Source organism: Mugil cephalus, chromosome 5 (genome assembly GCF_022458985.1).
Source record: "Mugil cephalus isolate CIBA_MC_2020 chromosome 5, CIBA_Mcephalus_1.1, whole genome shotgun sequence".
NCBI classification, from domain to species: Eukaryota; Metazoa; Chordata; class Actinopteri; order Mugiliformes; family Mugilidae; genus Mugil; species Mugil cephalus.
In genome coordinates, this window is record NC_061774.1 from 26,229,414 (window position 1) to 26,247,413 (window position 18,000).

Here is an 18,000-nt window from a genome sequence, read left to right on the forward strand (position 1 = left end):
TTTTAAAATGACTGTTTTGTTTTTATGTCCTTCGCTTTCCAGAGATAAAGAAAAAAATTCTGCCCACTTGAATTTGTGCATTGGTGTCATTTAAATGTTAAGCTTTGTTCATCATCTGCTTCAGCCCTTTAGGTTTGTATTTATTCTTTTTCCTCTAAAATCTTGATTCTGATTTAGTCTAATTTATGTTGGACAGTTTTGTTGTTATTTACACTTTGATTTTAATGCTTATTTAAGTGCTTGTGCTTCCCTTTAAAACTCACTCTTTGAGCAGACTGAAATAAATCTTGGACGCTAATTTTTAAAAGAATGCCCTAAAAGAAACCTTTACATGTATGCATCTATAATCTCAACAAAATATACATATAAAATAGTAATAATTGTACTTTGACTTCATTGAATTATATCTGAACTAATCCTAATTTACTTTTGGAGCTAATTTGTTAAATTTTCTAACAAAGAGATAGTAAATGACACGTTAAATGGCAAAAACCTATATATTTAAAAAGTTTCCTTTTACATAGTGACTGATATAAGATGTGAGAGCTGTAATTTCCTACCTAGAATCATACCCAGGTTTATTTTCTCATTTTAATTTAAGTGACAGGAAGTAGTGTGTGCATCGCCGGGAGCTTGACACGGTTTCAGAGCAGCAGGTCAGGGAGGCTGAGTGAATGTTTAGTGTCGGGGGGGTTTTCTGTAAGGCAGCAGCTACTATGGCAGGCTCTCTGCACTCCACTTTTACTCCGCTTTTATTCCTGCTCTGCTTTTTTGCAAGCCCTTCGTTCGCCTCAGCCAGACCTGCCACCGCCGAGGAGGATGATGCACCTACAGCAACCAGACCCACTCCTGCAGCTTTCAGCACAGCCCACAGTCTTTTACCTGCAGGGGAAACCAATGCCACTGAGGCCCCCACCACAGGACTCCAGACCAGATATAGTAAGTCAACAACTAGGACCACCGCAGCCCCTGAACTCCTGCATGAAGATGGACGTAAAACACCAAAGAGAAAAGTGTCCAGAAAAGAAGAAGAGGAGGAGGAAGGTCCTCTGGAGTTTGGTGAGTGGATATCAAAGTTTATTTTAATATTCTCTCACAGCTGGAAAGCATGAGCCCAGTTTATCAGTCACGTCTTCTTGTTAATTTCCTCATAAACAAAAATCTGTGACACTTAATCTCAAACTTCCCCCAAGAATAAACTCTAAATGTGCTGTTTACTTTTGAAGTGTAGATGCAACAGATGTCTTTGAATCTGATGCTTCATAATGAGTGTGAAGAAAAAAAAAAAAACAAGCTCTCTGTGGGTCTTTGCATATCTGCGGTCAGAGAGTCAGTGTCCGAGGGTTGGGGGAGGATGATGTTCCACGTTCTACGCTGTGTGCACTGAGACATGCATTTTCCTCTGATTAAAACCAGATGGACCATGTGACGGCTCAGACCAGACATAGAAACCCTTTTAAAACCAGTCATGCAGACGTACTGTATTTATACATCTATGTACACAATGAGCTGAATATGAAGAGTGGCATTTGCTGCCGGAAAATACCCGCACACAGATATTGTATTTTATTTATTTTTGATTTCCTTTCCTTTCTTTATTATTTTTTATATTTTTTAAATTATTTTTTAAAACAATTTTATTTTATTTTTTAATTTATTCTTTTATTTAATTTTTATTATTATTTATTTTATGTATCCTGTTTTTTATTTATTTTTTCTTCTTTATTTTTTTAAAATATTTTTTGCTTACACTGTTTTATTTTATTTTATTATTTATTTTAAAAAAAAAAAAAAAAAAAAAAAAAGCTGCTTTATGCTGTTTAGAAGTAAATAAATGAGTTTTGGAGCAATGATCACAATTATTTTAATTCTTAAACAACTCATTCTTGTTTGTTTCATTAAAAGAGTGCTTTATTTTCCTTATCTATCCATTAAATATGGAGCCATGGATTGTTAGCATAGTATAAAGAAGTTTGATACAGGGTAAAGCAAGTCTAGTGCTATTAGTAAGTTCCCTAATTTACATGTTTCCTGAATTTTATTTGTTGAAAAAGGTAGAAAATGTCACATAATGCTTTTTGCTAAATTAAACCAACCAGTATCAAATCATTTTCTAACTTTTTCCCCAGGAGTAAAGCTTGTTGATCTTGGAGTATTTTACATGTGAAGAAAAAGTTCTCTGAGACCTGCATGTTGTCCTCCTGTGCATAAAACAGTTTATCTTTCTATAGCGAGCAGGTCCATCAGGAGCGTTAAAGTAGCCAAGAAGCCCAAAACTGTCCAGAAGAAACTCAAAGTCATCACCAAGAAGCCGAAGTTTGCTAAGAAGGGAAAGGCCCAGGTCAAAAAACCCAGCGTGAGGCATTCAGTGGCTGCAGAAACAGTCCCACGTATGTACTGGGATTAGCCCCCAGGTATACAGTATGCCAACCACACAATCCAGCTTTAGTAGTCGCGGCAAATAGTTTCTGTTGCATTTGCCTTCATGTAGCAAGTAGGAGTTTGTAAATGTCCCGTAAACTAAACTAAATTTGGGGCATTTGAAGATGAAGGTATTCCACGTAAGAAAGCAACAAACAAACCAAACTATTTGCCGAATTAACTCACTCTCTACAGTCATACTGTATATCGAGACGTAGCTAAACTAATCTAGACTAATCCCACCTGCTTCACCGTCTTAAAGGAAAGAACACGAAGCTCAGATTAGATTTGCAGAAGCTTCGTCTCTTCCTGCAAACGCCTGGCGTCTGTCACAGGTTTGTTCCTTTTTAGTAAATTTCTTTTCTTGTTTATCATTGTCTATGAGATGTAATTAATATCAGGGGTTTCCCAAGGTAAACTATGGCAAAATCTCTTAATTTAAATCATCTTACAAGTCTGGTTTTGATTTCCTAAATAAACATTATACATTGTCTTGTTTAACGTTAAAGATTCAGGCTGTAGATGTTTCCAGACAGATAATTTCAAGAAGTGTCATGTACCAATAATTACGCATTTAAGTGCACTGAATCTCCTCTTCTCCATGGATGCAGAGCAGCTTGCGGATCTCATGGTCTTGCCAGTGCGCTGCCATGATCGATAAAGTGTGTGATATCGCTGTACAAGCTATATATAACCACAGCCGCCTTTAAATCTTTGCCTTTATGTTTCTTTGTCCTCTAGAACATCCTTATAGGTGGTTTAGGCTCCTGCATCAATTTGACAATAGCCCAGCACCTCCCGACAAATCTAACTATACGTCACGGCGACGCAGACCACAAGAGCTGTGATTGGTCCACTTGGTAACAGCATGTTTTTGCTTTAGTATTTCCAGCTGCTTCTCCTTCTCCACAGATTTTGAATTGATTGTTTAGGATCAGTAAAGATGGAACACTTTAGGAAAGGTTAACTGAAGAGGTTCGGAGATGCAAGCATTTGTACGACCCGTCTTTGTTGACAGTTTCAGTTGAAAGTGAAGCAGGAAGTAGAAACGAAAATTAATGCGACTGGCAAAAAAGACACCAACTTGTGTTAGGGTGGACTTGTTACAGGCAGAGCCAGTACACTGTAAAAAAAAAAAGAATTTCAAGAAAGCAAAAAATCCTTGTAGCAAAGAAATACATCTTATACTTTGTTGAGAGACAAGAACTTTGTGCTTATTTTAAGAATTTTTGACAAGTAAAAAAAGCTTAAGCCATCGGCAGATTTTTTTTGTCTTCATACGAGATGAATTGATTGAATCTAAAAATATTTTGCTTCTCTAATAATGCTGTTTTTGCAGTAGGCTACGTATGTGGGTGACTGCATCTAGTCCTGTGATGCCTTAAATGAGTCTTTAGAGTACTTTAGAGGAAGCGTGTGGTTGGGTGTACGGCAACTCTGATCCTGCAAACACAAACATTTACACGGAAATAAGAAATCTTACTCAAATAACACTTGCAGAAAACCTTTGTGTTCCAACAAACTCACATCACACATGAATGGAGGTCGTGGTTCACATGTGACAAGAGAGAAGAATAAAATGGGAGCTGATGCGGAACATGAGATACAGAGAGACTGTCCTCCAGCTGATTTTGAATCTTTTCCCCTAAGACCAGGTCCTTTGTGTGCTTTACAGACCACTAGAGAACAATACACTTCTTCCCATTAAACCACAGTTTATTTTCTCTGCTCTGAAGTCTTCGCCCTAAACCAGTCAAACAGTCTGAATATTTATTTACCCTTTTAATCAGCTGAGCTGTGGGCCGCTTTAATGTCTCCTGGACATCGATGCCAACTCTCTCTGGCTCAGCTTCAGAAGTTCCAGGAGAAGTTTGTGGTTTGACATGAGTCCAGCGGTCAAAGCGGCAACAAAGAGGCATTCTGACTCAGGAGTGGCTCAAACAGGAGATCCTGCAGGACTACAAGGCAAAAAAGGGGGGAAGGGTCTTTGCAGGAAATGCCACCTACGTTTAACATTCGTTTGTGCTGCTTCTGTACTTCGGCCTGACGCTTTTAAGAAGCCAGTGAAGCTTCCTGAGAGGAAGCAGCAGTTTTTGCTCCGAGGTGAATCCTGTGAACAATGAGAGTCTGTCAGAGTCTCCAGTCGGACACTTTTAAAGAAACTATAAGAGACTATGCAAACTACGCTTTCTCTGTTTCCTGCTCTCTTTCCTTCAACTCAATCTGGAAATCCATACGTGTCGGAAGAAGTCGTAAAAAAAAACCATCTTGTCTGGAAGCAGCTGCATTTCTTTAGTTTCGCCACTCGTTTACTTTTTAATCTGTCTCCTGTAATTTATCACACTGACAGATGTGATAGTTCTTCTGTAGAGTTCATGTGCATTATGCAAAATTGTGCAGCCTCCTGGATTTTTAAAAAATCTTTTATTTGTGTTATAAATGGAATCACGGTCGGGGTAATTTGTATTTTTTTTAATTATTATTTTTTATAAATAAAAGCAAATTTTATAAATATAGAAAAAAAAGTCTCAACCGCCAAAGTGAAAACAGATTTCTTTAGCAGATGCATCTCGGCTGTGACTACAAGCCTGAGTTTTGTGCGGATAATTCTACTTTGAAGTTGCACAACATCTCAAGCTCCAGGATACGTTCAGAATCTTAGGGTTTTCTCTTTGCATCCATCTGCTCACATACTTTCCCACTGGGCCTTTCAGACACATGTGTCTTTAGACTTGAGACGCACCCACTGCACTCCACTCTCACGTCTTTCGCACAAATTACTAAAATTTAAAGAGATGTGTCAGTGCTGTGACAAACTGGCGTCCTGTCCAGGGTGTGATGGATAGATGGAAGTTAAAGGAGGTGAATATTTATATATTTTAAGGTAATTACTGTAGAAATCTGTATTTGCTTCGGCAGAAAAAGTCAAATTATTATTGACCATTATTCCATTTATAGAAATAAAAGTAAAACATCCAAGAGGCCACTCTATGAATACTAATTACATAACAGATGAAACTTTTCTTCTTCTCTTTTTGTTTCTCTCACATGCTTCATGTGGTCTATTGTATGTACATGTGTTGAGGAACGTAGAACTTGTTAGTGTGCGCTTGCATAATTGCAGTGCATGTAATGTGTGCACCTGCATGCATTACACTCACTGTAGAGCAGGGGTGTAAAACTGATTTTAGTTCAGGGGCCACGTAGCCCGATTAGATGTCAAGTCAGGCCGGACCTTTAACAGTATGACATAATTACCTATAAAAACAAATGTCAATTTAATTTTTTTCTCTTTGTTTTAGTGCAAAGAAGAAGTACATTATGAAAATGTTTGCATTTAATTAACTACCTTTTTATAAAACCTTTCATATGCAACCCGAGATTTCTTCTTCTGGGTCTCAGTGTCGTGTTATGTTCACAACTCTTACTCAAACAGTTTTCTACTTCGTGTTGGCCAGACTGGACTCTTTGTTGGGCTGGATTTGGCCCCCGGTTACATGTTTGACACCCCTGCTGTAGAGCAACAAAGCCAGTTGAGCTGCAGGCTGCAGGTCGCAAAATTAGACTAAACCTTTATCTGCGTTACCTTAGCTCCGACTCGCTTTGCTACTGTCTCCTGTGATGATTTAATGGTAAAAGATATGTTCAGTTATCGGATAAAAACTTGTCGGCTGTGTCAGAATGTCCCCCCCTCGGTCTGGAGTCGCTGAAGGTCAAAGACACTCAGCTGAGGGCTTCGTCCTACAAGCGAAGAGGCCTGGGTCCCCACCGCGGCCGACTCAACATCCAGGTGACTTGACCGCAGACACAGAACGTGATTTATGACCTGCTGCCTGCTGTCGCTGTGCATGTCATCCGTCCCTCCTGTGTGCAGTCTGGGACAGAGGACGGAGACATCTACGACGGGGCCTGGTGCGCTCGGTACAGGGACAAGAAGCAGTGGCTGGAGGTCGACGCTCGGCGGCCGACTCGCTTCACCGGGGTCATCCTGCAGGGCCGAAGCTCCATCTGGAGGTCAGAGCCCACATCTGTCTCTGATCTGAGTTTGAAATTAAAGGTTGTACTGTGACATTTACCATGAGCGCCCGTTTGTGTCCCGTTCACACACAGCTGGGACCTGGTGTATTCCTACAAGGTGCAGTTCAGCAACGACACGTTGGTGTGGAAGCCGTGTATGAACGGGAGCGAAGAGGCCGTGAGTGAACATCTGAGCTCTTTTCTTTCTCCTCCAGTCAGACTTCAGTCGCACCGTCTCTCGTTTGTGTCTCGTGCTTCTGTTGCTTTATCGGTGGTACAAATTTGTGGGTGAATTAGAGTTTCGATTTCTCTTGTTCTTATTAAAAATGTTTGCAATTTAAATCACTTCCTCTGGAAAGTAAAACACAGTGAAATGTAATCTTCATTTTCCCATGATTCTTTGTTTTCTTGAGATCTCCAGAAACATAATTATTATCTAGCAAACATTAAAGCACAAAACAAACGGCTCACCTTACAGTAAACCTGTTTCAAATTAAATATATCGAGAGAAAAAAAAAGTTTTTTTATTGTATATGTTAGATAAATAACTTGTTATCTTAAGAAAACAGAGGAAATGAACTTATCATCACTGGAAAATGGAAAAAAAAATAAATCTAAAACATGATGTCATGACATAATTCAAGTTTGATTATATTATGTAAAACATTTTGCTTTATTTTAAAGTTTTCCTAACATTTTTCTCAAATCAACTCAGTTTGGGCTGATTATTGAGGATTATGACTTTCTTAGTAGAAAATCCAACTTCGGTGCCGTTCCAGTTTAAAATTCCAACTCGGAACTCGGAAATTCGGACTTTTGAGAACAAATCGAATGCACCATAACTGTTATTTTGATGCAGCCAACATCTTCTGGGGCCTCATACACAGGGGACACATATTACTGTTAGAAAACCTTTATAAAGCGAATCTTGCTTAATATGGGACCTTAAAGGTTAGGGAAATACAAAAGAACCTTTCAAAGTCCGAGCACTGTAACAGGTTGTGTACTTGAACTTGTTGTGACAGTTTTCTACAGAAAAATGACTCAAAATGTCTCACAAATTCCAAAAGTAGACAAAGAGAACCCAGTCAAACAAATGAAACAGGATGTTTCCGCTCGTCTGAAGTTTCCTAGACGTCATGTGGACACGCCAGGAGACAGCTGAGATCAAAGTAGAAAAGACAAACAACCCCGAGAACACAAGCGGTTCTACAAGAGAACATTTAAAGAAGAACAAGATGAATGTTTAGGAAGTCCTGACCTTAATCCGGTAGAAATGTTTGTGGAAGGACCCGAAGCAAATAGTTCATGTGAGGAAACTCGACAACGTCTCAGAACTGAGGAATGGGATCAAATTCAAATTAATCGGAGCCGCTGTAGACGACTGATCAGCTGTTACCACAGACATTTTGCTACAAGGAGCTCACAGCGCACACGGGAAACAGGCTTCACACACTGCCGCCAATCAGAGATATGTAAAAAATAAATACATGCACAAGTATAATATTTCTGCTTCAGTGTTTAGTCGGGTCTTTCTCTACTTTTAGCAATTGTGTGAAAGTGTTTTGAGTCATTTTGATGCAGAAATGTACCCTAACCCTACGATAACCCTAACCCTAGGGCTGCAAAGTTTCTTCAAGGTTTGAGACACAGTCAGCTTTAAATATCTGTGCGTCCTGATTCTGCAGGTGTTTGAAGGGAACCAGGACTCGGAGACCCCCGTCCTGGCCCTGTTTAACACGTCCACTGTGGCTCGTTACATCCGGATCAACCCGCAGACCTGGTACGAGAACGGGACAGACGGGGACATCTGCCTGAGGGCTGAGGTGTTGGGCTGCACACTCCCAGGTACAGGAGGCCCACGTACGACGTACGACGTCCGCCCGCCGTTTGTGTTGCTCTCCGTCCTAACACACATTTCTATCCCTTTTCACAGATCCTAATAACATCTACGCGTGGCAGACGGAGCCAACGGAGTCCAGAGACAAACTGAACTTCAGTCACCACAACTACAAGGAGATGAGAAAGGTGGGACACCGACCAGTTTTTTTTTTTGTTTGTTTTATTTCTCCAGACCAGCAAGTGTAGTGTAGGTACTGAAGCGCTTCCAGAGTGTGTGTGTGGTCTGTTTTTCTTTTTGACCAAAAAACAAACATGGAGCAGGTTTCACTCCAGCGAGGCAGCGTTTTCACACCAAAGTCTGAATGTGGTGGTCAGAAAACAGGCCACAGAAACAAACACAGACCCTCCTTCCACAAACTCATCCGCACGTTCCACATAAGTCACACAAGTGTCAGATTATAGACAGATATTTCAGCCCTTATATCGTCACAGAGCCACCACTGGAGCAGAAGGTGTAGATTCATTTTTACTGACAAACCCAGGAATGACTTCTGAGATCATTTTTTCTCTTGTGCCTTTGACTTTTTGTTCCATTATTAGAAAAGTAAGACATGACGATGATGAACAAAGCAAAATCAGAGGAGATCGGATTAAATGAGGAAAATATTATACATTTTTTTTGTATTAATCCATTCATGAAAAATGAAAAAAGTTTCCAGTGTCAAAATGTTAATGAAACCCACTTTTAGGTTTAAATAATATAAACATCCAAACTGAAAGCGAAAAACCAAAGCGGACTTTGTCATCCATGCATCAAATTTTTTTTAATTATTTATCATTGCTAATTTATTTTCTACAAGAATATATATATATATAAAATAGTGTCACCCAAAAAATATAAAATATAGAAGCTTTACATGAATAAAAACGTTTTTTTCTTATAATATTTATTTAATTTTTTCAGTATTACTTATTAATCCATTCATAAAATATATTTTTTTGCCATATATATATATATATATATATATATATATGAAGAAAATCATAAATGATATGATGAGGTGCAAAAAATTTGCTTGATGCATGGATAAAATAAAATGCGTAAAATAAAATAAAATAAAATAAAATAAAATAAAATAAAATAAAATAAGCAAAAAAATATATTTGCATATGAATAAAAAAGTTTTTTTTTTAAGTATAAACAGGTTATTAATAATGATCAGACTCACCAGAGCGGCTGAGATCCAATAAACAGAAAGGGACCATATACATTTTTATCATGACGTTTATTAATATACAACATTCTCTTGTTTTTCTAACAGCTGATGAAGTCGGTGAACGAGGCGTGTCCCGACATCACCCGCATCTACAGCATCGGGAAAAGCTACAAGGGCCTGAAGCTCTACGTCATGGAGATCTCCGACAATCCTGGGAAACACGAACTGGGTGAGATGTTTCTCTGGGGTTTGGATTAGTTTATATATTTTTATTTCTACAGCTGTGAACAGCATCCACCTGGATGGACCTCAGGAGAACATCTCTTCCAGGAATGATCAAATTTAAATACAGAAACAATACGAAGATGTCTTATAAAATAGTACACATCAGATTTTCATGGTAGCTTTTTAGTAGTGATCTTTTTTTTTTTTGCATTTCGAGTAGTTTGATATTTGTGCCATTCTGTCCTTCCACCACTGAGAGGAAACGTTTCCAGCAGGGACAAATACTTTGCAGCATTCACACAGTAATCTATGGCTCAGAGTGGACTTACACACTGGCTGCTGCTGTATTTCGGCCCTGAGACAGTCCAGCACTGTGAGGGATGTAAACTCCTCGTACAACCTCGTTTGCTCTGCGGTGCACAAATGTTTTCTTTGGCCTCGACGGCTCGGCACCAGAGCGGAGACGCTTCTTCTTCTTCCCTCCAAAACGCAAGGCAGTGAAGGCAGCACACAGGAGCAGAGACGGGAGGATATTTTTTCATTTTTTTCATGTGAACAGTGTCAAACAGAGTCATCGCAGGTATAAAACCCTACTAGAGGACATGTCAGCTTGTTTCAGTGCAGAATTTAGTTGAATACCGTCTGCAGATAATTCGTAAAAGGAAAGTTTTCCCCTCCTCTCTGCTTTAGTCTGTTAGTTTGTTTGGTGTGCTTTATGTGTTTGTAGTAGTTACATTTATTATGCAACAGATATTTCTGACTAAAATTAGTAAAACCAGAATTACACATCACACAGTCCTGACACTTTAAAAACTAAACATGCTTCAGAAGTAGTGCTCACAACAGACGAGACAGGTTAGGTAAAAACACTGCAGTGATCATCAAAGTTTAATCTGATATTTTGATATTATATATGTTGATATGATTGATTGATGATGTGGTTTGGAGGATTTGAGTAGATTTGGTTTTGGTTCATAGTGATTTCCAATAAAAATACAAATGAATTTACAATGATTTTACAAGGACATTTTCTCAGAATGAGTTTTTCTTCATACTCTGAGCCAGAAATCTCCACTTCAGTAGCACTAACACATAACAAACTTTTCAGATTTATTCCTAACGACATTCTGCAGGTATTTACGGAGGAGATTTTATCATTTAGAGCCTGATTTATAGAACATCTTACTTCTAAAAACATGGCAAACATTGAGTATTTTGTGATTTATGGAGAGACAAAAAGAGATACCCATAAATCCCTCTGTAAATACCTGTAAATCTAATACATTAACAAAATGATACGAGAATCTTGAACCTCACTTTAGCCATTTTTCAGAATTCTGTTTTGCAAATCAGGACATATTTAAGTAGATAATTCCTAATTTGCATATTTAAATATAAATTCACAGAAAACTTGTAATACAAAGAAATATTGTATTTATGCAAGTAATCAACTGAAGAAGTTTCATGATGATATCTATTAGTTCAAAAATTGACCCTATTCACCTGTTGTGTCTTGCCTTAAAATCTAAAGTTTTATTTTTTCTTGTTTTACAAAGAAATGTTTCTGCATCTACTTAGTTCAACCCGTCTTAAATAGGAGCTTAACAGTTGAGAAAACAATTATTCTGACATTTAAAGCAGCTTAATGAAGCGAGATTTTTTGTTTCCGTTGTATCTATTTGCACCAGATCAAAGCCAGATTCCCAGAGCAAGACTTAAATGCTCCTTAATGAGGATGTTGAGCTTTTACTGACTCTAAACTTCTTCCCAACTCATATCGTCTCCCCGCCTGCCGACTGTTTGGAACCAGAAATGAAATAATACAAACACAAACGAGCCGACTCCGAGAGCGTTTCTCGCTTCAGTTCGCTTCCCTGCTTGGGTTTTCAAGAGAGTGTGTGAGATTTCAGAGATGCCAGTCGGTGTCGATGTATGCAGAGCAAACAGGAAGCAGTTTTCAGTGCAACTCTGCTTATGAAAACACGGAAACTGCAGGAGTCTTTTGTCTCTGCACAGAAATGTTTGGTTCTGGTCTGAGCTACGGGTTAAAACTCAGATCAGCAGTTACCCGCAAACGCTCAGGAGGTCACAGCAGATACCGAAAACAAGGGTTCACTTACTTTCGCAGCTCACACATATGTATAAATTATCACTTTTCTTAAATGTATCAACGCACAAGCATTATAATATTTCTGTTATATTTCTCTGTCTACTTTCAGGGCTTGAAAATGTTTTGAGTCACTGTGATGCAGAAATGTAGAAAATTCCTAAGGCCACAAAAACATTCACTGGTTCTCCCCCACAGGAGAACCAGAGTTCCGATACGTCGCAGGGATGCACGGGAACGAGGTCCTCGGCCGGGAGCTTCTGCTCAACCTCATGGAGTACATGTGCCAAGAGTACAAACGAGGAGACCCGCGAATAATCCGTCTGGTCAAAGAGACTCGCATCCACCTGCTGCCCTCCATGAACCCCGACGGATACGAGATGGCCTTTAAAAAGGTGCCGCAAACGAAAAAAAAAAAAAAAACGCCCTTCAGCGTCAGTTTCTAACAGCCAGATCGTGACTGAGAAGGTTTGTAACCCGCAGGGCTCGGAGCTGGCGGGGTGGGCGTGGGGCCGCTACAGCTACGAAGGCATCGACATGAACCACAACTTCGCCGACCTCAACTCGATCATGTGGACCGCCATCGAGCTGGAGACGGACCGGTCCAAACTCATCAACCACTACTTCCCCATCCCTGAGCAGTACACCTCAGAGGAAGCCTTTGTACGTTTTCAACACAGACACACACACACACACACACACACACACAGCAGACTGTACACGGATCAGGCATAACATTATGACCATTTTGAGAAGCTCTCCCTTGTGCTACTTGACCAGTTTGTGATCTAGTGAATTTGAAGGTTGTTCTTTGAGTTGTTCCTAAAGCGTTTTTGTGTGTGTCAGGTTCCTGAGTGTCATTGTGATGGGGTGGGGTGTCTGGTCCGGTCTGGTCTGGTCTGGGTGGGTGCCACATGTCTAAGTAACAACCATATGAATGAACGTCAGGTCCAAAAGTTTCCCAGCAGAACACTGAATTGTCACAAGATGGTTTAAATGTTATTTACTTCTCCTGCCAGTGGTCATAATGTTGTGGCTGATCGGTGTAGGTCTAATTAAACAGCTGAAACTCAGAAGCTCACACTTCATGAACGTTCCCTGAAGTTTTCCTCCTCTTTACAGGCCTGCTGTGATAAACTAAATATCACCTAACTGTCTGTAACTGATCTCCTCTTTGACATCAGGTGGCGTCCGAGACCCGAGCCGTCATCAACTGGATGCAGGACATCCCGTTTGTCCTCAGCGCCAACCTCCACGGCGGAGAGCTGGTGGTCACCTACCCGTACGACATGACCCGGGACTGGGCGCCCCGGGAGCACACGCCCACTGCAGACGAGAGCTTCTTCCGCTGGTTGGCCACGGCCTACGCCAGCACCAATCAGGTTCAACCTGCTGTTACTGCTGCTACTCCCTCTGCTCACGTCCTTCACATCAGCATCTCCAGGGTGGTTGTCATGGTGATCTGATCTACCCTACTAGGTGATGTCCAACCCGGACCGCCGGCCGTGCCACAACAAGGACTTCCTCAGGTACAACAACATCATCAATGGAGCAGACTGGCACAACGTACCAGGAAGTAAGTTTTTTTTTTTAAGGTCATAAAATATGGTTGTGGGGCGTTTTTGTGCAGAGTTTGCGTGTTTTCTTTATGTGTGTGTGTGAGTTTAGGTTAGGGTAGCAATTTGTCACCATAGCTACACACAGACTGAGTGTGAAATGATATAAATGACATGAGAGGAAAGATGATAGACTCGGCTTTAGCGAAGGTTGTTAGTGTTTACGAGTGCGCCATCTAGTGGAATCAACTCCAACACACGGTATTTTAGACAATTTTATAAATGTTCGACAGGCCGTGGTTTGGCTACTGGAGAATGAATTAAAGAATGAATAAAATAAAAAAAAAAAATGTTATTAAGATCAAAGAATGTTTCCAATGATTTAACTCTCAGGTATCAGATTTAAAACTTATTACCCTCTTGAGTCATTAAGGACAAAAATGTCCACTTCCAAAGAACTGCTATAAAAGTTTTAACCAATACATATTTTTTCTGTTTTTTTCTGCATAATTCTCTTAAACCGCTCCAGCACTTTACAAACCCACCAAAAAAAATCTACCATTTTGAGAATTTTAACCCTTTAAATTCCAGTTTGATGACTTAAAGTCACTGTTGTTGTTTTTTTTTTTTACAAAAGGAGAAAAAAAAACACAATAAATTTGTTATTTTACATAAAACTAATGTTTAGAGGCCGGAGGCATTTATTTTTTCCAAATCATTCTTGGATATGACAAAGTTTATCTAAAATACTGACTTTAAGGCATTTTTAGTTTTTGTGTAGCATCAGATTCTAAATCGTCTACTCCTGCCACAGTATTAGTTTTATGGAAAATAAGCAGTTCTTTGTGTTTTTCTTCGTAAACTTTGAGTCAGAAAATGTATCAGTCAGTTAAGGTTTTTATAGCAGTTGTTTGGAAGTTGACATTTTAGTTGATTCATATTCAGATATTTAAGTTTACATGTTAATTATGATAAATACATTATTAGGATTAAAACGTTGACAGTTCATATTAATAAATCACTAGTTTAACTCATTTCACTTCCAAGTGTGTGTGGATCATTTAAAAGGTTTAAACCTTTCATATGAATTACCTTTGTGACATTTAGGAATATTTTGTGTTTTTTCTGGTAGGGACGGTTTCCTGAGTAACCATTTGGTCGGGGAGCGTCTAGTGGAGCCACACAGTTTTTGACCTCGTTTTGTTTGTTGCTGTTGACGGATAATTAGAGCGTTAAGATAACGGCTTCATTAATTTGGAAGCTACAGTCCTTAATTACTTAAGAGGGCAGCAGTTTTTTCCACAGTGTTCTGTCGACCTACTAGGATTTTAGAATTTAGAAATTATATATATTGTTTTTTTCTTGCTAAGTTAACTTTTATTTAATATTATGTGGTGCTGGTGCACCAGGTTAAATTCCTGTGTATATTTTGCATTTGTTTGCATTTGTTCCTAAAGATGCATGAGGGTTAAGGAAGGTTATTATTTGTGCAGCGTTCAGGTTTTCAAAAAGGGAAACTTTTGGGAACATTTCTGTTAAAACTTCTACAAGGACATTTGAGGAATATTTTAGAAGAAGAGACCTCCTTTTTATTTGAGATTTTTAGTTTTTTTTTTTGTAGAATGTCCTCTGGAGGTTTCATAAAACAACCTTCGAGGATCCTTCAGGAACATTCACAGAAGGTTTTATTTTTGAAACCTTGAGTGTACGTTTCATGAAGTTTCCCTATGAGAATAACAGTTCTACAACAAACACTACATCAAAACACAACCCTCATGGAGCTTAGTGTGAGGTGTAAGTCACTCTGGGCCGTGTCCTGGTTGGTTGGTGTTTATTTATTTATTTTGTCCTGATTTAATTCTATAAAGGAAAGAAACCTTATTGTAGCCCAGGTGTGTTACATTGATTTTCCTTGTGTCTATTAACGGGTTTAATTAGATTAGTTTAATTAGACATTTTCTAAGTTTATATTTCCAGGATAACAAAGAATTCTGGTCATGAATGTGGAAACGTTCCCAGTTTCTCAGCAGCCTCCTTTTTTCTTCCAGAGATGAGCTGCATCTCATCTCTATTTGAGACTTTCCCTCCACGACAACTGTGCTATAGTATTATAATCTTTTTAATTAATACTTTCAGGAGTTTCATTTTGTCTCAACTTGCAGGTATGAACGATTTCAGCTACCTCCACACCAACTGTTTCGAGGTGACGGTGGAACTGTCCTGTGATAAGTTTCCTCACGTCAGCGAGCTTCCCATCGAGTGGGAGAACAACCGAGAGTCTCTGCTGGTTTACATGGAGCAGGTCTGGATCATTCTGTTCACGTTCTGTTCGTCTTCCTGCTTTGATTTTAAAGTCATCCATCATACGACCACTGCTCGCTAGAAAAAAACAAAACAAAAAAAACAAAAGGACTTCTTTCATACCCAACTCTCTCCAGCTGCAACAGACAACTTCATGTTATTCATGTTAATCCACATTATTGCACCTTATTATCATTTCATGTACATTTGTTTATGTGCTAGTTGCTTACAGAATTTTCTTTTTACATTTTTTTAATTTTATTTTCCTATAGTATTTTTTTTTTTGTGCCATTTTTTAAATTTATTTTATTAGATTTTACTTCTATATTTTATTTTATTTTAATCTTTCTTTTTATTCGTGGTTCTCTAAAACTGTGGCTACTGTGGCAAAGCAGTTTCCCTTGTGGATGTTTAACTTCTTTTCATCCTCTTTCAGCCCATTAGGACTTTTCCACAGTAAACTGAATCCTGTTCATGAACATGTTGGAGCTCATTCATGGTCTTGGTCTCTTTTGAAAGACAAGACTCTGAAGTTTCTGTCACAAGAGTCAGAATAACTCTAAGTTGTTTTGTTCTTGAGGAATCAAAGTTGGGCCACAGTTAAAAAATAAGAAGTCGTTGGATTCGCCTGAATTTGTTTGTTTTGAAAAAACGTGTCGGTTGAATCTTATAATGGAGAAAATGACACATTTCATCAAACACAACTCGTCTAATACACATTATTGCCCCTTATTATCATTCCTGTTCTTCCATCTCTATTTCATGTACATTTGTTTAAGTGCTAATTCTGTAAACTATTTATTTTATTTATTTTTTTACTAGATTTTAACCCATATGTTATTTCACAAATTTTTACATTTTAATCTTTATCTTACTTTTTACTTGTGGTTCTCAAGAGTGTTTTTTTTTATGTGCAACTGAGCAAAAAACTAAAAGTATCTAATCTCTAACTTGTTGCATTGCTTTTTGTTGGGTTTTAGGTGCATCGTGGGATTAAGGGTGTGGTCCGGGACAGAGACACGGAGGCCGGTATAGCAGACGCCGTCATCAAAGTGGATGAGATCGATCATCACATTAGAACAGGTACAGGAGAATCTGTACAAAAGCATCTGATGCTCCTTTCAACAAAATGAACACTTAAAAATGTAACTTAGTGTGGATTCTGTCGCATACCTGACACACAGTAAAGATTTTCTAGAAACGTAATAATTTCTCTGTTTGTTCTCTGCCACAGCGGCCGATGGTGATTTCTGGCGGCTGCTGAATCCGGGCGAGTACCGGGTGACGGCGGCTGCAGAGGGCTACCTCCCCTCCTCCCGCACCTGCCAGGTCATGTACGACCACTACCCGACCATCTGCGACTTCCGCCTCACCAAGACGCCCAAAGAGAAGCTGAAGGACGTTCTGGCCAAGGGGGAGAAACTTCCCAAAGACCTGCAGCTCAGGCTGCGGCAGCTACGCATGCGCAAACTCCGAGTCACCACCAAAGCCATCAACCAGAGGAGAGCAGCTGCTGCTGCCGCTGCTGCTGCTGCCAAGCCAGCAAAGAGGGCGTCACGGTGATTTGAGAAAGAGAACAAAGCAGGACTTGGTTCAGAGACGAGTCTTCACTGGATTCATGTTGAGGTTCTGCTGGACACCGTGTTCCTGCTACACCTCTACACATGGACGGTTTGATCTTCTGCTGTGGAGCAGCGGAGCATCTGGAGACCAAGTTTATATGCAATGGTGAAAAAAGTAATCAGATTACTCCTTTAAAAAGTAACTCGGTCACTTTACTTGATTACTTGATTTCAAAAATAACTAAGTTAGATTAAAAGTTGCTTTATTAGTTACATTTCCTCTACAACATACTGCCCGACCAACTTCTTTAACTCTCCCAAACTTACCTGGTTTTACCTTTTGGACTTTAAGTCTTTTTTTATTTTGTTTTTTTTGTGGTGGTCATCACTGATGCCTCACAGCAAGAAGATTCCTGATTCGAGTCCTGGTTCGAGTCAGACGACCCTCTGGATGGCAATTTTTTGCAGCAGTTCAATGAGGGTTTAAATGAAGCTATTTAAATGATAAACAATTGATATAATGTAATTCCATTTTATACTGTACACATAATTAAGTAATAAATTAATTTAAGCAACAAAAATCACTACTCCAGGAGGTAATTCCAGCCAGAAAATGCTCATCTCTCTCCTCCCTCCATTGTTGTTTGTGTTGTTGTGTGGTGTTACAGGTGTTACAGGTGTTACAGGTGTTACAGGTACGTGGTGTCAATCCCCAAGACGCCAGCAAAAATATAAAATGGGAAAAGTACAGT

The 18,000-nt window shown here is 39.2% G+C and overlaps 1 protein-coding gene across 2 annotated transcripts; it reads left to right on the forward strand.

The window, feature by feature from the left end:
• Window positions 1-633: 633 nt before the first annotated feature.
• Window positions 634-17,974, forward strand: LOC125008341 (probable carboxypeptidase X1). 2 transcript variants are annotated; one of them, XM_047585543.1, is made up of 15 exons: window positions 634-1,059; window positions 2,232-2,390; window positions 6,102-6,211; window positions 6,296-6,435; window positions 6,532-6,616; window positions 8,127-8,286; window positions 8,375-8,466; window positions 9,603-9,726; window positions 12,028-12,224; window positions 12,313-12,492; window positions 13,014-13,211; window positions 13,309-13,405; window positions 15,548-15,687; window positions 16,667-16,769; window positions 16,921-17,974. In XM_047585543.1, exons 1-15 carry the CDS (start codon window positions 675-677, stop codon window positions 17,247-17,249), a joined length of 2,499 nt encoding a protein of 832 aa, XP_047441499.1. In that variant the 5' UTR covers window positions 634-674; the 3' UTR covers window positions 17,250-17,974. The 2 variants fall into 2 exon arrangements, with proteins under 2 accessions (XP_047441499.1, XP_047441500.1); XM_047585544.1 differs by lacking the exon at window positions 2,232-2,390 and having other exon boundaries at window positions 636-1,059.
• Window positions 17,975-18,000: the final 26 nt, after the last annotated feature.